This window comes from Theobroma cacao, chromosome 3 (assembly GCF_000208745.1).
Source record: "Theobroma cacao cultivar B97-61/B2 chromosome 3, Criollo_cocoa_genome_V2, whole genome shotgun sequence".
NCBI classification, from domain to species: domain Eukaryota; kingdom Viridiplantae; phylum Streptophyta; class Magnoliopsida; order Malvales; family Malvaceae; genus Theobroma; species Theobroma cacao.
The window spans coordinates 30,654,883-30,677,201 of record NC_030852.1 but is presented as its reverse complement, the minus strand read 5'-3'; the positions used below and the strand labels follow the sequence as shown (position 1 = coordinate 30,677,201).

Below are 22,319 nucleotides of genomic sequence, written 5' to 3'. Positions count from 1 at the left end.
GTTTTTGACCGATAAAAATTAGAGCTAAAAAGAGATAATTAAATCTAAAATCTAAAAGATGCATTAAATAAATAAGTAATGGTCTATCACACACATATATACACGTGTCCTACTTGATATTGATGGGAGAGTTTCGGGCTGATTTTGGGCTATTCCTTGAACCTTCACTGATCTAAAGCTGATTTAGCATCTTTGGGCTTTTCTTCACTTTAGGCTAGTCGGCCCCGCAGCTAGTTAACGGTAATTTTCTACTCCTTTTTTGTTCCCTTTCACCACCAAGCACGGGCCGGCCACCGCCTAAATCCTACTTCCAAAAGGTAAAGAATGAATCAAATCAGGAGCGGGAGAAAACAAGAGCGCTGCAATTGATCATGGAGGAGTTTGCGCTTGGAGGATTTTGATCGTTGAACGATTTTGCGACTTTAATTCCCAAACGGATACACCGTCTATGGCGACATCATCATCGTCATTGGCGGCGTCGGCGGCGGGGGCCAGGTCATGGAGAACGGCATTTCTCACTCTGAGAGACGAAACCCTATCGAACCCTCCTTCCATCCATCAACTTGTCCAATCCCTACTCTTCTCTCACTCTCACTGTTCTTTCATCTCTGCCGCCTCCGACCTCCCTGCCCACGAGGTATCTCTCTATGTCCAAAATTTCACTTATTTTGCTATTCCTTTTCGTTTGATGATAAAAGCTTTCCGAATTTTTAATTTCAGGTGACTTCGGATCTATTATTTCTCATCCAACTGGTTGCCAATGCCTCCCAATTTCAACAAGATTGGATCCCCACCTTTTCCAACACTTGCCACTTGGTATCTCAGTTTCAATTACTCTTGTTTCTTCATTTATTTTATTTGTTTGTTATACAATTACCTATTGTTTCCTTGGTTGCCCTAGATCCATGACGTCAGTCGTCGAGTTTCTCTCGACATGAATTCCTCATTGTGGACTCTCCTTCTCGACTCGTTTACCAAAATGATGGATTTTTTTCTTGCCAAAAAACCCTCCAATGCTGCTTTGTATAAACCAGTTTTGGAATGCTTAGAAACTCTCAGGTTTATTCAACTTCCCATGCTTTTATTTTCCCCTTTGCACTTTTTTTTTCATGCTTGCGTAAATTCTGAAGTTTTTTATTTCCCAGATATCTTGTGAGTGCAAACCAACGGAAATGCTCTCTGTCAGATGATATTCAGTTGGTAAATTTTCTTCTTCACATCATTGCACGTTCACACGTGGATTTAATCTCCTTGTATCGTCCAAGTGGCAATCAAAAGAGTGCTATTGAAATGGGAAAGAAATCACCACGGTATGGTAGTTTATGGGAAGTTCAAACTACCACCTTTACTATGCTTGGTGAAGTATATTCAAGGACTGGTTCATCTTTTCCAGTCGATACTTGGCAATCAACTATTCAGGTAAGTTCTCTACTTGGCTTTAATGGCATCTATGAATGTGTCACTAAGATTGAGTTTTCTGAATTAGATTCTTAGGAAGATGATGGACTCATTAGCATCCAAGAATTTGGTTGTTGAAGACATTGTCATGTCCAGGTATGACTCTTTCCTCCAATAACCAATGAAGAGAAATTGAGAAAATAAAAACTGATATTTTTCTTTCATGTATTGGTAAACAATATTTCATGTTGTGTGCAGGTTTTATGTATCTCTTCTGCATTGCCTTCATTTGGTTCTAATGGATCCTAAAGGTTCGATTTCTGAACATGTAAGTAAATCATTATACTTTACAGCCATAATATTAATTCATAAATATTTAATTGTTTTTTTGTCTTTGCTACTTCATGAATGTAAAATGTACTTGCAGGTTTCTGGTTTTGTGGCATCCTTGCGAATGTTTTTTGTTTATGGCCTTACTGGTGGACCCCAACTCATGTGTGCTGCTGTTGGTAGCAAGGAGAATGAACCTGGTTCACTGAGTCTTAAGTTGACTTCAGAAGAGCCTAAAAAAACAAATAATACTCCGTATAGGCCTCCGCACTTGCGTAAAAAGGAGGGCTTTAATATGAGGCAGGCTAAAGCTCAGGATGCTCAGAGTTCTTCTGATCACGATTCTTCTATGGTTGATATTACATCGTCAGATTCTGATTACAGTGACAATGATGGATCACTTAATGACATTAATAGTTCTCGATGCTCGAAGGTTAGAGTATCTGCTATTGTTTGTGTACAGGTAAATTTAGAACATATTTCTTTCTTATTTGTGACTCACTTTTGATGTTTAGGTAAACCAAGGTTTCTGCAGTTTTATAGCCTACTTCTAGGTGGTTTTTGACTATTCCCTATTAAGTATGTGGAAAAACTTTGAAATGTGGCGACTCTTCCTTATGATTTAGGAATTAGCAGGAATACTCACAGCACCATGAGTATGATACCTAAACCTTGATCTTGCAGTGTAAATTGAGTCTTTTTGCGCATAATTTTTTGTATTCTAGATTGTTAAATTGACTGATCAGTCATATGAATTGACATTAGTAATGACTATGAATTCTGCACTGATACAGCATGGAAGGATCCAAGTTTTTTTAGCCTGTTTTCTTTGTTTGATTTGATATTCTGTGTATTTAAGATTTCTTATGTCAGAATAGAATTAGTTTGGGAAGGGCATTTACCTTGAAGTCAGCTTAAATCACCTTTTACAGTTAGTTGTGTTACATGGTTTTCAAAAATAAATGAAATACTATTTTATCCACCCTAAAGTTTTAAGTCCTTCCTAATAATTTATGGGGTCTTTAGCATTTCTGTATACAACTATCATTTTGTTGGTGCTGGAATTTTTTTAAGTATCCAGCTGTTTCAAATTTCGTAATTCAACACTATGATCTAGATTCTACTCTATGATTTGTATGGACATAGCTTTGAGTTACTATGTATTTTTGTTGTTGTGATATTGCTTTCTGCTACTCTTGGATTAACTTAATGCGAGTTTGATGCTGTCAAACCATGGAAGCTGCTTGTCTTTGTTAGTTTTTTATGTTGCTGGGTGTCATTTCCTGGCTTCGTTTTGGTCATTAATGCAGAAAGGTACTCATGAATGATCATTGACACTGAATACTTCTCATTGGGGCTTCTTTGATTGTGTGTGTTTCTGGTGAAGGATCTTTGTCAAGCTGATCCTAAATCCTTTACAGCTCAATGGACAATGCTTTTGCCAACCAATGATGTACTACAACCAAGGCAATGCAATCCACTCTTCATCTCAATGAGCTAATTTTTCCATAGATTTATGCTCCTTTTTCTTTGCCTTTAGCAAATTATCTTCGTTTTCCATTTATTTCACATTGCCAATTGCAGGAAATTTGAAGCCACTCTGATGGCATCCTTGCTATTTGATCCTTACTTAAAGGTACAACTTTTGTTTTTTGTAGGTAATTTTTTTTTCTTAACATCCATTTTTCTTGGCCAATTATTTATCATCGAGGCCTTGCTCTTAATTTTAGTTGACAATCATTGGATTATGATGGCATGGATATTTTCATGGTTATATATGACTTTACATCATCTATTTGGCAGACATTTACCTTAACCTCAGCAATGCTTCTTTGCTTACTCTGCAATTTTGTGATACCTAGGCACGGATGGCATCGGCCTCAGCTCTGGCTGTCATGATGGATGGGCCTGCTACTGTTTTTCTGCAGGTAGCAGAATACAAGGAATCTACTAAATGCGAATCTTTTATGGCACTTTCTAGTTCACTTGGCCAGATACTAATGCAACTTCATACTGGTACTAGAAATGATTGTTTTGTGCAGTATAATTAATTTTATGCAGACTGTGCTTGCTTTTGTTTTTTCTAGTCTGTGTTTCTTGCTGTTATCTAATATAATTATCTATTGTACTATCTGTGTCTCTCTCCTTTGTGATGTAGGTATTCTATACTTAATTCAGCATGAAACTAATAGTCGGTTGCTGGTGTTGGTATTCAAGATTCTCATGCTCTTGATATCGTGCACACCGTATGAATCTTCCTTATCATGCATTCTCATGTTTGTTAAAATTCTTAGTTTTTTCCCTCCTTTTTTAATTGACAATTTGTTGTATTGCAATTAATGCTTTCTGTTGCATTTATATTCTTATGAAGCGGTACCTTGTTTTCAGACTGATCATGTGCATTTATTAAGAGTTTTCTATCACTATAAGAGCACTGATATGTTGAATCTTTTTAAGTGGCAAAATAAGACATAGGTGGTGTTTGAGAGTAGTAGAACCTTGGGGAACCTTGTAAGCTAGGTAATCTATACTTCGAGAGATAAAAGAAGGAGAGACCAAACCTATACAGAACAAAAAGAAAGATAGTGAAGAGGGATTATAGGACTATTCCAAAGTCAATTTTGTAACTTATGAGATTGGTGAGTGAATCTTTCCTCCACTTATTTCCTTTCCTTTCTTGTCTCTATTATCCCCTCCTCCCACCCTCTCTGTCTCTCATTTCTTCTTCTAATTTTATTTTGTATACTATTAATATCATGATATTCTGGTAATTATCTTGGAAACTAAGGTAGGTTATGCTTTCATTGTGTGCATGGAAAGTGATGTACATAAATGCGCTCATTCGTAATATTTGTAATCCACTTTAGTACAGGTTTGCGATTCCCTAAACTGATAAGGACAAACAATTACTTCAATCATTTCATTTTCAAAGGCCTACTTGGACTTTATTATGAATTTGATTTGCGAAAATTTTTGAATGGTGAATAAGAATCTGAGTTTCTATCCTTTACAAAAATCCAGTCCGGTTCTTATTGGATGCTTTTAGATGCTTGAATATGAACTGATTCGCTGGTACTCATGCCTTCATTAACTTCATGTGTTGCCTCCTTTATCTTTTGAGAAAAGCTTTGCACATGTATATTGGATTTATTGCTTATTTTGCTCATAATTCCACAGATATTCAAGAATGCCCATAGAGTTGTTGCCAAAAGTAATTATGTCTTTGCAAGCAAGGATTGAAGCAGGTTTTCCATTCAAAAGTGATCAGACCGGTCTGCAGGTTAGGGGTTTTTAATCATTTTTTATTATTTTTTGCTTCACTCTTCCCCAAACCCACATCTCTTTCACTGGTGTGGATAGGTAGCATTTAGGTATTTTTGGTTGTGCATATAACTATATCAGATCTTACCTCTTTTGTTAGGTTGCTGCTATCAGTTGTTTAACAGCTGCTTTATCAGTTTCACCTTTGATCCAAGTCAAAGAAATGATTTTAGAGGAAGTGTCAACAGGTTAGCTCACTTCTGTTTGGCAAATTTTTTTTTTCATTTCAGGTTGTCTTTCCCTGTTTCTTTCTTTTTTTTGGGAAAAGGGGGGGTGGGGGGTGGGTTGTGGTGGAAGAGGAGGAGATGGATTTCAGCTTGTGAAACCAATCATACATGCTTCTTGTTGAGATTGATTTCATATCAACGAGGTTACTAAAGAGCATTATACCGATTGCTTATACCTTTGGTAATAGAAGTAAAAGCATGGAGCTGGTAATACGCTTTTATAACATCATCTCATGCTGTGGTGAGGAGTGAGAAATTAGAGTGACTGAACACTGGAGTGAAAGAGTCACTAAGAGGGAGGCATAGGGATCAACTCTACTCTTCACTTCTGTTCTTAGTGCTTAACTTTTTTCTTTCTTCAAATTTTTTATATCGTCACTATATCTTTCATAAAAAAATTATGCTTTTGACTTTTGTTGCTTTCCTTATTTATCCAACTTGTGCATGCATTCATACTCTTGTGTCTTATAATAAGGTTTTCACTAATTCAAATGTTGAAACTTCCATACATATATGTCACTCCTAAGTGTTTGGACACCATATGAGAGAGGTTTGAGGATAAAAGCTGGTCATGCCCTGCTTCTCCCCAATTTTGGGAAGCAAAACCCTGCCGAACATTTCATACGTGGTTCGTGAAAATGTTTCCTTGAGGACAAATTGATGCACTATCTCATTTGTGATTGGAGTTTTTTATGTTATTACATTGCGTCGAGACCTGAATGAGAACATGTCTCATTAATATGTAGTAACTATTTTGGTTTTTATTTGGTGAACAAGGATAATAAACACTTGAGTTCTTTTATTTACTGTTGAGAGTTTCTTTGATGTGAATAAATTATTCGGGGTGTATGGGTTCCATGTCCAGTTTTGCATTGCCAATTTTCTGTCCTAAGTTTAGAGTTGTATGCATGTATCATATAATCAAAATCTTGTTTAGAGAAACAAGTGTTTTTTGTCTCTCTGCTACAAAATATTTGCTAATTTGACCTTGGAAAACCATTTGAAGCGATATTCCAGGTTCTGTGGAGGCTGAGAAGAAGTCAGGTGTTCTTTTTACATTACTTCAACATTCTGAGCGGCTAAGCAACCCAACAATATGCTTTGAAGCACTTCAGGTAATTTCAAGTAAAGCTATGAGCATTTAGTGTGTTGATTAATTATGTTGAGTTGTGGTGGCTTTCGAAAGCTCCTGTGGTTGAGCATGCAATCATTTTGTATCACTGAGCCTTGTTAGCACATTTTCCATTTTTTCTCCAGTTAGTACTTCCTTGTTCTTCGGTGACATCATGACAATTTGGTATCTCATATTCATAGAATGTATGATATATGCTGTTTCAAGCTAAGCTGCCTAAGCTTGAATTATCTGCTTGTTAAAGCAAATATAGATGAAATACTGGAAGCTAAAGTGGCCATGAGATCATGTGTAAGTGTAATGAGCCACAGGATTGATAAATGATAAATGTAGTATCAGTGCAATAGAATTGATGAACCTTGTATGAAGTTGATTGTGAAGATAATGCTTGTTTGTTTCTATGTTAAGTGAGCATGTTTGTGTGTGCTCATGCATGCATGTCTTTGGGAGCTTTTGTTCATATTGGACAAAAACAGACAGTTCAAGATTAAAAAGGGGATCTTCCAGAATATATATATATTTGTTTGGTACATCCAATAGATACTTTTTGCTCTTATGATTGTGCAATGCTGTGTTTGGAGAAGCATATGATGGAGGTTATTATTGCAAGTTTTGGAAGAATGTCTCTTCTAGGCATAAATTTAGTTAACAGGATTTAATTTATTCTGTGGGCTTGCTTGTTTGTGTTTTTTTTCTTTTTTTGGCTTGCTTGGTATTTAAGTGGGCTTTATTTTCCTAGGCTATATATATATAGGTTATGTTAAACTTGGCATTAGGTTTCGATTTTTGACCTTTTGATATTTAAACTTGAGAATTGAGTGTATTCAATTGAGATTTTGAGAATACTTCTTCAGTGCTTTAAATTGAGAATACCTGTCCTACACGTAGTGATATATGCATGACGTGTTCCAGGCCCTTAGAGCTTTGTCACACAATTACCCAGACTTAATGCTAGCATGTTGGGGACAAATTTCTGCCATTGTTCACAAATTTCTGAGAGAAGCTTCTGCAGAAATTCCAACAAAGACCTGGAAGGAACAAGCTGGAAATACTGTTTTGTTTGTTGGGGAAAAAATTGTTACCTCTGCTATAAAGGTAAGATATCCATTGTCATATCATTTCTTTTTTTTGTTTAATTTTTAATTTATGACTTATTGTATGTTTGTGAACATAATTGTTGTGATCAAGTGACAGTTCAGATTAGATCCCTTTGAATATACCCTTCAAAGGCATTAGTATCATTTTTGTTGTGGTTCATTAGGATTTCAATGGTCTGAAAACTCCAGAAACACATCCTGTGCACCAAACCTGTGGAAGGCTGGCAGATTCTTCTTGTCAGAGATATTAGATATATTAGATATTAGGGAGTTTCAGTTTTTGATACTATGTCATGAGCTTTGTACCTAATAGGGCAAGATGCCCTTCTCCATGTGGTAGTTGTGTGTGCAAGTTTTCATTTCTGATTTAGTTCTTTCTCCTTGTTAGACTTGACACTTGATTCATAACTTTTGATGTTACTTCATTCTTCAGGTTTTGGATGAATGCCTTCGTGCAATATCAGGATTCAAAGGAACTGAGGATCTTTCAGATGAAAAATTTTTGGATACCCCATTTACTTCTGATTGCATAAGGATTAAGAAAATATCATCAGCTCCATCATATGCACCTCAGAGTGTGGAAGATACTAATCCATCAGGAATTGAGCAGTGGGCTGAGACAATTGAGAATCACATGCCTCTCATTCTATGGCATGCTTCTGCAATGGTTAGTTATTTTTTAACCCTTTTTATTAGTTTCCTAACTACTGACGTGCCTGCAGACTAAGGCTTATTCAAAGCTAAGTTTATTGACTTCCCTTGATTTTTTTTTTTTCGATTCCTATTATCATCATAATCATCATTATTTTGTTTTTGTTCTTCTATATGAAACTAGAGGTGGATGCAGCAATTCTCCTATGAATCTTTACTTCTGGTAGTCCAATTATGTCAATGAGTAAAGGATCCTCCTAATTCAGAGTAGCTAAATAAATAAAAGCTAAAACACCATAATGTTGGATGGAATTGCATCTGACTATGAAAATTCTGAACTTTCCGGCAACTCTAGGAGAAGCTTAAGGATTATCTGGTTGATTTAGTGTGGATGGCCAATGGTGCTATGTGTAAAAGCAACCTTTTAATTGGTGAAGTAATGAAGTTTAACTGCTTAAGCACCAGAAACTTGTTTGTGAAAGCTACACTTTTTAGGGTTAAAGTACGTGATTGTAAACTCTGTAGGGGTAAGCTTGTTATTGTCTGTCATTTTTTGAATTCCCTATCTGGTAAAAACCATCCAAATTGGAATCATTTTTGGACTCAAAATTAATTTTCATTTTTTTATGAAGAATACCAAAGAGTTAGAGGAAACTGGGGGTTTCACTTTTTACATTGTGATTATTATCTCTTTCAATTTTATTGAAGGTGGTAAGTAATCTTATTACAAGATTCTAAGTGTTCTATTATAACTGTATATTACACTGAACTGCTGCTTTCCTCTGGAAGGTTCGAACCGCATCAGTAACCTGTTTTGCTGGAATCACTTCCTCTGTATTCTTCACTCTTCCAAAGGGGAATCAGGAATTTGTTGTTTCTTCTTTAGTAAGTCCTGATATATCATTAATTCAAGCCTGAACTTTTTTTCCTTTTCCTTTTTGTGGTGAACTTACATAATGTTTACTCCAAATTCTCCTTGTTTTATGTTTGGGAAAACAAAAACATTGTAGATCAGTGCTGCTATGCATGATGAGGTTCCTTCAGTCAGGTCGGCTGCTTGTCGAGCAATTGGTGTTGTCTCATGTTTCCAGAAGATTTCTGAGAGGTGATTCTATGATGTTGCTAAACGATCTTTTATGATCTTTTAATTGGTTGAATATGTGTAAAAATCATGAATGAAAAGTTTATGAAGAGCCTAAACTATTTAGTGCAGAGATCCTTGGCAAGTTTATCCATGCTGTTGAGAGTAACACTCGTGATCCAGTGGTCTCGGTATATTTTCATACTGTTCTTGAGTTAGATCTTAAGGGGGCATTTATATAATTTTTTATTCAAATGTAAATATCACTTATGAATGCTTTTGCAGGTGCGAATACCAGCCTCTTGGGCTTTGGCGAACATATGTGATTGTTTCCGTCACTTTGGTAATGATTTTCCTTTAAAACAGTCTATAGGTGGCTTTCTGGCTTGATAGAATTATTTTTGAATTTGCTATATTTGATGCTAATGTTGTTGCCATAGTTGTTAAATCAAGATACATAGCGTGTAGTGAAATCTTTTTATTTTGTATCGAGTATCGTATCGTATTGTAAGATATGGTAAAAAATTTTAAAATTAATTATAAATAACATGTATACATATAAAATAAAGAAAAAAATTGAAAAATATTATATTTTTTAACATAATTGAAGATTATAGGGCAATAATTGGAAAGATGATTATTTTTTTAATTTAAACTTTCAACATATTCTTTAATAATATAGATTTTTAATAAAATATATATTTTTTCATATTAATTCATTAATTAAAAATTAAAAAACATTTATTATGTTGAAATTAAAAGGGAATTCAATTTTTTTAGTATTTTTTTGTTTAAAATCTAAAGATTGAAACTCATAAAATATAATTTCATGTTTCAACTTGAAAAAAATAATAAAAATTATTAAGTTTATAAAAAGTGTATCAACTATATTGTACGATATGCCCATATCGTAAGATATGTATCGCGTATCGTATGATGCACTTTCGATACTTGATCAAATGCGATACAGTTATAGATATGTATTGTTTTTTACTAGTATCGCATTGCACTATACGTATCGCGTATCATACGATAATGATAACTATGGTTGTTGCAAGTATCTAATTATCCTTTTCTGGACACTGTTACAGATTCAGACACAAACTCCCAATTAGTGGAGTTGTTAACTGAGTGTGCTTTGCATCTAACGAAGGATGGGGACAAGGTATATATGTTTGTAGGCATTTTATAACCTTTTATAATTTGTGGGAGATTGGTGTGAAAGATAACTTGGAGGTGTTATGAGATAGGAATTTGATGTACACTTTTTGCCTTCTTTGCTGTGTATGCTTGAGCTGTTGTTGACAACTTCTTGTGTCTGTTCCAGAAATCTTGTATGTTTGTGAGTTATTTCAGTTTTTAGAATAGAGGTATTTCGGTTCTTGGAATATATCTATGCTTTCATGAGTTTTCTTGCTCTAGCTTTATATCTGCCAGAAGTTCAATTGGGTAATGTACTCAGTCACAGAGAAAGATAAGGGAGAAGATGGGTGGAGAATAAGGGAAGGGCAGGGTGTCCCTCCTTTTACCAAATTGGAAAATATATAGGGTGTGGGTGTGTATATGTGTATGTATGTATATATATTAGTTTTGGATCTCATCTTCTGTTGCTTTTACATCATCTCTTAATTTCATCTTGATGCCATTTATGTAAATATTGATTTGTTGTTAGTGAAAATTATTCTCAATAAACTTGATTCTTAAACTTGTAGGGTCGGTTAATTATGAATCATTTTATTTGGATTTCTTTATATTAGCCCAAGAACAATTGAAATGCTATTGTCAAGGTTGTCTAGATAGTGTCCTAGAATATCTGTTTCATTGAACTATCTATTTAACTGTATAAATATATGTTTATTATATATCATGGTTTATATCAAGTGTTCAGCATTTTCCATGATGGCAGACTGCTGACCTTGCTGCTCTAGGTTTCATATATTTTCGCTAATTAATTTCGGCATCCTGTTTTCTCAGAAGTTAGGTGTTACTTGGTTTTGGTAATTACTAGATAATACTCAGCAAAGTGATAGTTTATGAAGTTCTTGTATTCTTGAAGAGATTGTAATTAGCCACTTTATCAGCTTTTATCTTTCTTTTTCTTTCTATTAGATCAAATCAAATGCAGTGAGGGCTCTGGGAAATCTTGCAAGATTTGTCAGATATTCAAGTTCATCATGTGTGCACAATAAGCCTGTGGTGAATACAGGATTTTCTTCTACTTGCAACAATGTTATTATGTTGTCAGCAAGAAGTGATCCAAAAGCTGTAGATGGAGATGACCCAGCATCATTGAAGGATTTGCATCGGCTGGAGAGTATGGTGCAAGCATTTATTTCTTGTGTTACAACTGGAAATGTTAAGGTATTACTTTGCATTGTAGTTTTCTGGACAACATTGAGTTCAACTTGGTGTGAGCGTATAATCATTTTTGAATGTTAGTTTAACTATGCTCTGTACTTGACTCTGACGTTACATCGACCAGGTTCAATGGAATGTCTGTCACGCGCTGAGCAACCTGTTTTTGAATAAGACAATACAACTGCAAGATATGGATTGGTATAATGATGCTAAATTCTTCATGCTTACATTCTTGCAAATACTGCCCCTATACGTTTGCCTATTCTTTGCTAGACAGTTTGATCTATACTGTTGTTAACAATAATCATAAGTTGGTCAAAACAAAATGGTTGGATAAATTATGAATGAGCAATTTTATCTTACATAGCTTGGGCATGTGTAAGGAAAGTCCAAACGTATTCTGGCCTCAGTGTTCATTGTCATGGGATTAGGCAAACCTACATGTAAAAACCTCCACATTCCAGTTTGATCAGAGGAGGAAGTTGCAGAATTGTTTTCTTTGTTTTGCAGCTAGTAACCCTGTGTTTTGAATGATGATCAAGGATAGAAAGTAGCTTGGCTCCCCAATAATTATCTATGGTTTTATTTTGTAAATGGAAATAGAAACCTGCTATTTGCTATGCTTTCTACCTGAGGCAAAATGTTCACTATTAAACTATTTTTTTTCCATTTCTAAACAACTACAAGTAAACCCCTCAATCCCTCTTCTGAAGAAATAAAATATCTTGTCTTATAATTTTTTTTCCCTTAAAATAGGAAAAGAAAAGGATTTCATTTACTTTGTTTTTAATCTAGCCTATTAATTTTAATTAAATGGAAAAGAAATGGATCTAAATTTTTTGGTTTAAATTTGTATGTTTGTGTTTTTGAGCTTTGTAATTTGTACAATCATGCTAGCTTGAGTTTATGTGCTAAGTTATGTTTTCCGGCCTAACTTGAGTGTTTGTGAATGTTTACTTCTTGTGCATGATAATGGATGCTTAAAAGAAGTGGGCAACCAAAAAACAAAATTGACACTTAGACCTGTACAAGGATTCCTTGGTGCCTATCATGAATATATCCAGTCATAAGTGATAATCATAGAATCCTCACTCTTTGTTGCCTCTACACATATAAATATATAATTACTGTCTGCAAACCCTGTAAGAAATATTTCATTTTCTCTTTTGGTTTCATCAGTAAAAACACTTTGCTGTTAATATATTTTCAGCTAAAAATTTGAAGGTCTTGCAAACTATTTGAGTTAATTAGTTCCTAGATCACTTCACATGTTTTGTTTATATCAGCAACTTGTTTTCCTTTTACAATTTGTGATACTTAATTGAGATATATTTGTAACTATGCATGTACACATTTTTGCCAGGGCTCCATCAGTTTTTGGTATTCTACTATTACTACTACGCGATTCTTCGAACTTCAAGATCAGGATACAAGCTGCTGCTGCATTGGCTGTGCCAGCATCAGCACTTGGTGAGTAGTAGGACTATTCACTGTTTATCATGGTTATGATGTAATTGTGGTTTTGTTTTGCCTTGAAATCAATGATGGGTCCTTCAATCATTATTTACGCCTAATCTTAGACTTGTTGACTGGGACCTTTTGTCAGAATAGTTCATATTCTTTGAAAGTTTAAAGCTGGATTTGTGACATTGCTCACTTTGTTTCCATTTTGTTTGATGCAGATTATGGGAAATCTTTCCCAGACATCATCCAAGGTCTGGAGCATGTAGTGGAGAATCTATGTTCAGACCAAATTTCAGTGCCTTCAAGTTTCAAATATAGGGTTGCGCTTGAGAAGCAGGTTATTTTGTGCATATGAGAAAGTCTTTTGAAATGATAGAACACAGCTTAGAGAATATTTCATTTTCCGCACTTGTTAAACAAATGCTTATTATCTAATCCAGGTCAGTGGATGATATGGTATTACATCAAGTGAAATTATGAGAAGAAATTTGCATAGCCATATGGATTCCTGTGAATCTGAAGTTTCATGACAAATTTAGAATAAATTACATCATTTAAACTAATTATATTCAGAAAAAGGCTTTTGTTGTGTTCCAAGTTGAATAAGACAACCATGTCTAATCATGAATTGGATTTTCTTTTCCTCTTGCAGTTAACTTCAACCATGTTGCATGTTCTTAGCCTTGCTTCAGCAACTGATCACCAACCTCTGAAAGATTTTCTTGTCAAAGTAAGCATTAACCAACCTTATTTGATGTTCACGAATGCTATGAATGAATTCAATGAACCTTTGTATGCAGTCATGTCTGTCATGTAGTTTTCATTGTTACTATTGATGATTTCTCACTTTCAAAATGGAAAAAGGCGACACTTTGAAATGCTTGGTCTCATCAAGGTTGGTTTTTGAAGGAGTGATCTGGATTGAGCTTTAGCGCTCTAGCACTTTGCATGGAGTGAAAATTTTTCAAGATTTAAAACAATCACACAGACCTTCGTAACTTGAGGCTTTGGCCTAACAAAGTTTCTGTTGGATATTAACTTTTAAGCATTAGGAGCAGAGGTTTTCTTAATAAATTTGGCCAATAGTTACTTCAGCATTTTGCTTGAGCTTGCCACTCTTAAAAACATGAATATTTTAGGAACTTAGAGGTTTTGTCGGACAAGTGTAGAATTGCTGTTAGAGAAATGTGTTTATAAACAATTTTACAGGCTAGCATTTGTATGATTTTAGGTTTGTTTGGAGATTCTGTAAATTTGTTACCATTGTAGCCTGAGTGTTGACATTAGATGAACATTATACCCAGCTTCTTTAGTGATTGCTTTTATGGAATTGTTTTCCATTTTATATTCTTCTTTTTTTAGAACTGCTCATTGATGTTTCTGATCCTTGCTGAAAAAGTGCAATTGTTAGCTAATTAATGTGCACAATATATTGTCCGTGCCATGTCATCATGTTTAAGTGTTTGCAAATGTAATAACATTCTGATAAATGATGGTCCTTGTGTATCTTCTTGTCGTTTATCTAACTTGCTATAAAGTAGAGGTGGCATAAGCTAACTGGACAAATCCACCTGAATTACTGAAAAAGGTCAATAACCCGAACTTAAGCATGAATCCAACCTTGACCAGAACTCAATTGCTATCTGCTTGCAAAGTAAAATTTTAACGGGAACCTGGGAGACCAGCCAAGCTGTCCAAACCGAAATTGATGCTAAAGTCAATGATCTGAATATAATGTAACTTGAAATGACCTGATGCGCCCAGATGCCACCTCTGCTTTGAATTTATTATATATGTTCCTTTTTTAGTGGACCATATCCCACATAACTGGAAGCTTGCAATAAAGGAGTCCTTGTCATTTTTTGATATGTGGTCCCGTGGGTTGCATGTAGGGCCCACTATAATGGATGGCCAATGTTTGTACAATTTTTGCATTTAACTGCTAAGAACATTGCTTCTTCAAAATCAAATACTAGCACTTTATTCTAATCTGGCTTATCCTCATCTTTTGTGACAGAAAGCATTTTTTTTGGAGGACTGGTTTAAGATGCTATGCTCCTTACTGAGGAAGACAGGTGCTCAGCCTGAGATTGAAAATGATTCTATTGGCAACCAAAAGAAAGCGATGATATCCAAAGCTCTACAAGCATTAATTGAAGTTTATGACAGCAAGAACCAGCACACAATTTCTCAGAAATTCAAGAAGCTGGTCAGTAGCATATCCTGATGGTATCATAAGCAGCCATCTTCATTTTGCTTCGGCTGATTATGATTGTGTTGTTATATCGGGTAATTATGGTTCAAGTTCCTCAGGAATTAACTTTTTGACTCATCGAATGGCCATCTGCCCCTAAAAAGCCATTTCATTGGAATCTGGAAACACCCTAAAGTCCACTGATTGACCAGAGAGAGATTGGGGGAGTAACTGAACCATTGGGCATGCATGAAGGCCCCTCGTTGGTGAGGAGATTAAAGTGCAGGAATTTCCCGTTGTACACGCTAGTCCCTAGTAGAAATTCAATGTGGGTTACATGAAATGGGGTCCCAATGTGTGTAAATTATGATGCGTTTGCTTGTACTCGCAGCCGCCTGCAGCATGTGGTTTGGACTCGGATGCAATGATTTATATGCTATTGTATAGGAATTACTGTTCTCTGCTTCCATTTTTTGTTGTAACATAAATGAGTAGACTGTAGTCATCGAAGGACCCCTGACCAGGCTTTCTACATGTAATTTATTTCGTATGCATCCATCACCCTAAGTCTAAGACCCTGAATTGAAAAGTGGTGAAGTACTGTCAGTGTGCATGTATGTGAATTGTGAGCCTCGATGATTAATAAATTTTGTCGGCGATTTAAGGAAAATACAAACCTTGGTCTGCTACTCTGAAGCAAATCTTATATTGCATGCTACACATGCAACTTGTTGCCAGCAATCGCCAACCTAAATGAGGCCTAGGAATATATGTTAAAGATAATTTTCCATTGAGCAAGAAAAAAAAATCTAGGTATTGTTATTTTTCCTTTTTTTTCTTTCCTTCAAAGGTATGTTGAATTATGGGTTTTATTTTATCAGGTCACATAATTTTCCTTGTCTCATAAATCTTGTCTGTCAGAATTTGAAATTTTTAAGGTAGAAGTTTCATTTTTTTCTTAAAAACTTTTTTGGAAGACATGTTTTTGGAATTGTAAATACGTCAATTTCGGTGAATTGAATGAATATTGAATGTAATTTGTTTACTAATGCTAATAAGCAATGAGAAACTCAATTAAACCATATACTTTTCAATATATATATATATATGGTTTGGTTGACAAGGGCGAAAGGGACAATAAGTTGCAGTTGCACCTTTTTGGCTGAGGAGGTTGAATTGATTAGGCAGTTCAGGTGAGAATTTTTTCTTCTTTCCAGAGGTGAAGTGGGGGCGTCAAGACAAGGCAAGTCATAGGATGCGTCCTGCTTCCCCCGCGTGGGAGTGTGCTTTGAGAGACAAAATCACGAAAATTGTAAAATTAAAGCACCAATGCCGTTTTGCTGAATGGCAAACACCTTCAGCCTTTTGACAAAGACAAATTATTTAGTATTATCTACGACGCAAAACACGACAAGCCGGAAAGCACTTTTGACTAAAAAGTCGGAGTGCAACGTGGCCACTGTCCACCAACTTCCTTGGTTCTTTTCCACTTTAGCTAGGTCTTTTCTTTTCAATTTTTATTTTATTATTTTTGGCAAGGAATGATGTCGTATCAGTATTAGTCAGTATTAGATTCTACAAAGTCGTCGTTGCATGTAAAGTGTTGCAGCCCTGACACTATTAATTCCAAGCCCGAGAGGCCAAACTCGCGACATCATTATCACAGCTTAAAAAGATAAAAAGGATCATAGCTGAGCTATGGATTCGGTCGTTTTGGGTTTATCGAATCATCAACGTGACTCCTTTGTCACTTCTACTTTTATACACTGCAATTTTGATCTGGCTACACAACAATTCATCTTTACTTGCTAAATCTTTAATCTTTACCTAAATACCAAGTTGATTGGACATCATAGAGTCCATACCCGAGCTTTTAGTCTGAAATATATGGGCGACTGAACTTTACGTAGACGATCAGTACTTATCGCCTCAACTTGTTCTGGTTGATGTTTCCCTTTCATTGATTCTTTGCTTCTGTTTTTCTTTGTTTGCCAAAAAAGTCCAGAAGAAAAGCGCCGTCCTTGATTACGATTGTGTATGGTGGGTCTTTGCTTGTTGAAAAGTTGGAGCCAATTCCCCACCCCACGTTTCCAGATGGATATATAATATTTTAAAACGAAAAGGGTTTTCTTTTATGTTAAAGTTTTTGAAGTTGGAACCTAAAAAGCAGGGAATAAATGAATGGAAATGAAGATGCAAGGAAAATGGAGATGGATGAGAGACAAATGAGGCTGGTCACTCTCCTTTGAATGCTCAACTTCTTCCACTTGCCTTTTGTCTTTTCTTAGACCAAATCCCACGCTTTCTTAGATCTCTCATCTCTCCTTCTGTCCTTCACTTCAGTCCATTTTTGGTTATTCCCCGAAAAAATTTCAAAAAGAGATAAAAACCCTCAAGGATACTACGTAAACACATGTTATCCAGTCCACTACTTATTTTCTTGGTAGCATCATTTTTCTTTTATCAAAAAATAACAACAGTCCCCAACTCCTGTAATGGCGGGGATCTTATACTTTCCTCTTTCATGGTATTCCATTATTTTAACCTTTTTTCTGCACCAATGTCTACCTGCTTTTTCTTAGCTACTTAATTGGTCCTTCTTTTCTTACTTTATTAGCTTTTTCCTTTTTTTTTTTCTATCTATTTATTTATAAGTTCCGGCTACACTTTTTACAGATACCGTCATATTTGGAGTGTCTGAAAGTCTCAACAGAACCAGATCACCTTCTTCAGGTATTTTCCTGTTTCTTTTTTGGGTACCAAAATTTCGTCTTTTCCCAAAACAAAAAGAACAAGGTGAGCTTTTTTCACTGCTGCCATGTATGTTTAATGCTGAATATCTCCCAAGGGCAGGGTTTTCTTTCTTTTTAATATGTTGTGAATGATGAAAACGATAACCCTTGAGAAAAGGTTCTGCAAAGTTCATTTATTGTAAGAAGTTTGCAAGTTTCTAAAAGGACTTCTGTGCTCCATGATTTCCCTTTCTTTTTTTTCTTTTTAGTGGATCTGATGCTGTGTTCTGTTAGGCACTTGGGTTATTAGACTTATTTTGGTAAATCATTTTCATGGACGTTGAGATGCTTGTTTTTTAGTGCCTTTCCTTTTCAGGTTCTTTAATATACGGTAAAAATCATAATATTGGTGCCTGGATTCCCTTAAAGGCGCTTCAATTCTTATGCTCTTCTCTGTCTTTCCTCTGTTTGTTCTGTTTAGTCACCTTATTCTTGTCAACTGGACGGCTTTAGAGTCTTTGTTTAATTTTTGTTATATTTAGTCTAGTTTATGAATCTTTACAATTACCTGCGTGAAGTCCATTATATGTTCACTTATGGATGATCCACTTGTTTCCTGACTTCTTTGGACAAATTACGTCCACCCTTTCTGTCTGACTGGCCTCTTGTTTACTCTTTTCTAAAAGTAATTGAATATAGAATGAAACTATTTTTTTAATTGTTTGGACAAATTTCCCCTTCCTGCAACTTGTGGTATCTTTCCTTCTTTTCTGTAAAGGAAAGCTACGATGACATCCTATAAGAGAAATGTGAGCTGATATTTTTGTTTATCACTTTGTGGTATGTTTCGATTCTAATCTTTGTTTCATCTTTTTGTATATTAGCTGTCATGAGATAATTGCAGTAGATCGATATGGCCAAAGAGTACAGTGGATCGCCAAAGCATCATCAGCTAGAAGCAAAGAGGAAACGTCTCACTTGGATACTAGGGGTTAGTGGCCTCTGCATATTGTTTTACGTGTTGGGAGCTTGGCAGAATAGTACTACTCCCACTACTGGATCCGATGTTTACAGTAGAGTTGGTTGTGATGGTAATGCCACTACATCAGGCGATGGCAATTCCCCAGTTAATCCATCATCAACTAACTTGGACTTTGCAAGCCATCATCAAGTTGAGGTACGCAGTTCTAAAACAGTCAGTCAGTTTCCACCATGTGATATGTCATTCAGCGAGTACACTCCCTGCCAAGATAAAGTGAGGGGAAGGAAATTTGATCGGGACATGTTGAAATATAGAGAGCGGCATTGTCCCACGAAGGAAGAACTACTCCTCTGCCTTATACCTGCCCCACCAAAATATAAGACCCCTTTCAAGTGGCCTCAGAGCCGAGATTATGCCTGGTATGACAATATTCCTCATAGAGAACTCAGTATTGAGAAGGCAATTCAGAATTGGATTCAAGTAGAGGGTGATCGTTTCAGATTCCCTGGGGGAGGCACCATGTTCCCTCGGGGAGCTGATGCGTATATTGATGACATTGCCCAGCTCATTCCCCTTACTGATGGAACCATCAGAACAGCAGTTGATACTGGCTGCGGGGTAAGCAATGAACATCCTTTTTGACAATTTGTTTGCTTGCATTTTTTTCCATCCTTTAGAATTTGTTGCTATCTAATTGGTTTATAAATTTTTTAAAATCAAGAATTGTTTTTGATTCTTGTGCAATACAATGGCATATCTACTTTCGGTCTATGTTAATAACCGTTGCTCCAATTGTCTACTAATTGCCTTTGCTAATTCTCTCCTTTACTTCTTTTCTCTGGTGTTAGGTTGCAAGTTTTGGTGCTTACCTCTTGAAGAGGAATGTCTTGACAATGTCTATTGCTCCAAGAGATACACATGAAGCACAGGTTCAATTTGCATTGGAACGTGGAGTTCCTGCAATGATTGGAATCATGGGTTCACAGAGGCTTCCTTACCCAGCCAGGGCTTTTGACTTGGCTCATTGTTCTCGCTGTTTGATACCTTGGCAAAAGTACGGTAAGGCATCTCTATATCTCAAGCTATTTTGTCAAAAATAAGAAGATGACTCAATAAGGAAGGGGAAATGACCCTTTTACTGCCTTCTATGTGACAACAGCTAGGCATCATATGACCCTATTACTACTTTCTATCTCATTCTTCTACAGGTCCAAAAGTTGTGTATTAGCTAATGGTTTCCTTCATTTGGTATAGATGGTTTGTATCTCACTGAAGTGGACCGGATTCTAAGGCCTGGTGGTTATTGGGTTCTCTCTGGTCCTCCTATTCACTGGAAGAAATACTGGAGAGGCTGGGAAAGGACACAGGAGGATTTAAAACAAGAGCAAGATGCTATCGAAGATGTTGCCAAACGACTATGCTGGAAGAAAGTGATTGAAAATAATGATCTATCAGTTTGGCAAAAGCCAATCAACCACATTGAGTGTATTAAAAGTAAAAAGGTCATTAAAACACCGCACATATGCAAGTCAGACAATCCAGACACAGCTTGGTACTCTCTTTAGTGCTTCAATGCTCTTATATCCTCCTTTGGCACACAGACATAAAAGGCCTTTTGTGTTCTCATTTTTCTTTTGTCAATTTGTGCTAAAAAGGTACAGAGATTTGGAAGCTTGCATAACCCCACTTCCAGAAGTAAGCAGCTCAGATGACGTTGCTGGTGGGGCAGTAGAAAAATGGCCGGAGCGTGCATTTGCTGTCCCTCCTAGAATTAGCAGTGGTTCAATACCAGGCATCACTGCTGAGAAATTTCGGGAGGATAATGAACTGTGGAACGATAGAGTGGAACATTACAAACGAATTATTAGTCTCCTACCCACTGGACGATATCGGAATATAATGGACATGAATGCTTACCTTGGGGGATTTGCGGCAGCATTGTTAAAGTATCCAGTGTGGGTCATGAATGTGGTCCCTGCAAATTCAGATCATAACACGTTGGGAGCTATTTACGAACGAGGTTTAATCGGTACGTATCAGGACTGGTGTGAGGCATTCTCAACATATCCAAGAACATACGATCTCATCCATGCTAGTGGCTTGTTTAGTATATACCAGGACAGGTAATATTTGAGGGGATGTATTCTCAATCATGAGCTATCTTTGATCTTGTAATTTGTAATTGTGGTTGAACGTGTTTTAATTTGTACATTGAAGGTGTGACATCACTTACATCTTGCTGGAGATGGACCGAATTCTGAGGCCAGAAGGGACGGTTATTTTTAGGGACTCAGTGGAGCTGCTTGTGAAGATTAATAGTATAACAGATGGAATGAGATGGAAGAGCCAGATCATGGACCATGAAAGCGGACCATTCAATCCTGAGAAAATTCTTGTTGCTGTCAAAACATACTGGACTGGTGAAGCTACAGCAAAACAAAGCTAGGAGAGATTCATAGTCCCTCTCTCTCTCTCTCTCTTTGCACCTTCTTTGTCTTATTTTTCTTCTTGGAAAATAGCCAAAATCACTGCGATTCCACCCAAGATAATCTTTCCCTTTCAAAGAGGTGAAGGGTAGGTTTTATTAGAATGGTTGTGTATTTTATTCATGTACTGTAAAAGTATGTATTTTTTACTCCAAATCACTCCGTTAGTGTCTTTGTTTCGATGGTAGTAGGATTAGCTAAACAGATGCGCTCACTGTCTTCATTAACTGAGAATTAAGCCCTCGCCTCCGCAGTTGTTGAATTTCTGATCATGTGTATATGGCAAAGATTGACAAGGTAAATTACCGTAGGGATAGAGATAATTGTTAAAGGCTCCCCAGTTGCTAGAATGGCGCTTTGAATTTTTCATTGCAGCATATTATTTGGATCTTCAATGCTAATGGTGGTTGAACTTGGATGTTAGTTAAGACTTTCCAGTTTCGCCGATTCAATGTTTGGTTTTGTGATTGTTCTGATTCGGATGATTCTTTCTTATTTTTAGGCTGTTGATTATTGAATACTGGTGTGAAGCTTTTCAATGGCAACCAAGTGGAGAATTGTTTTCTCACTAGTCAGTGCAAGCCAACAACCTCGTATGCCATTGTTCTTTATCTTTTTACAGTTACTTGCATTATATTATAACTTAGCCTACTAGAGGCACGAATCCGAACATATAAATAAATGAAACTCAAAACCCATCATCCAAGGGTCTTCGTCAATAATCTCCTTTTTATTGGTCTAAATGCATAAGTTGTACCATATAAAGGAAATTAGTGAATACAACTTTGATACGATATCTACCAAAATGATTGGCATTTGACGAGGTTGGGAATCCTTGGTTTGCGTGAGCAACCTTCTATTGACTA

General features: G+C 36.1%; 2 protein-coding genes across 4 annotated transcripts; both read left to right on the top strand.

Annotated features, from left to right (window-relative positions):
* LOC18605907 (HEAT repeat-containing protein 6) lies at positions 223 to 15,923 on the top strand. 3 transcript variants are annotated; one of them, XM_018117860.1, is made up of 28 exons: positions 449 to 637; positions 721 to 816; positions 902 to 1,059; positions 1,146 to 1,419; positions 1,487 to 1,554; positions 1,657 to 1,726; positions 1,826 to 2,191; positions 3,116 to 3,195; positions 3,313 to 3,364; positions 3,591 to 3,744; positions 3,887 to 3,974; positions 4,906 to 5,008; positions 5,150 to 5,237; positions 6,294 to 6,391; positions 7,321 to 7,503; positions 7,939 to 8,172; positions 8,946 to 9,041; positions 9,167 to 9,261; positions 9,365 to 9,428; positions 9,523 to 9,580; positions 10,329 to 10,402; positions 11,347 to 11,598; positions 11,720 to 11,793; positions 12,959 to 13,065; positions 13,278 to 13,396; positions 13,712 to 13,789; positions 15,077 to 15,268; positions 15,373 to 15,923. In XM_018117860.1, the coding sequence occupies exons 1-28, from the start codon at positions 449 to 451 to the stop codon at positions 15,385 to 15,387; spliced, it is 3,525 nt and encodes a 1,174-aa protein (XP_017973349.1). In that variant the 3' UTR covers positions 15,388 to 15,923. The 3 variants fall into 3 exon arrangements, with proteins under 3 accessions (XP_017973347.1, XP_017973349.1, XP_017973348.1); XM_018117859.1 differs by having other exon boundaries at positions 15,365 to 15,923; XM_018117858.1 differs by having other exon boundaries at positions 223 to 637; positions 15,077 to 15,923.
* Positions 17,405 to 21,881, top strand: LOC18605906 (probable methyltransferase PMT18). Its single transcript, XM_018118418.1, has 7 exons — positions 17,405 to 17,780; positions 17,930 to 17,986; positions 18,870 to 19,585; positions 19,816 to 20,026; positions 20,222 to 20,519; positions 20,623 to 21,090; positions 21,185 to 21,881. Exons 3-7 carry the CDS (start codon positions 18,899 to 18,901, stop codon positions 21,411 to 21,413), a joined length of 1,893 nt encoding a protein of 630 aa, XP_017973907.1. The 5' UTR covers positions 17,405 to 17,780; positions 17,930 to 17,986; positions 18,870 to 18,898; the 3' UTR covers positions 21,414 to 21,881.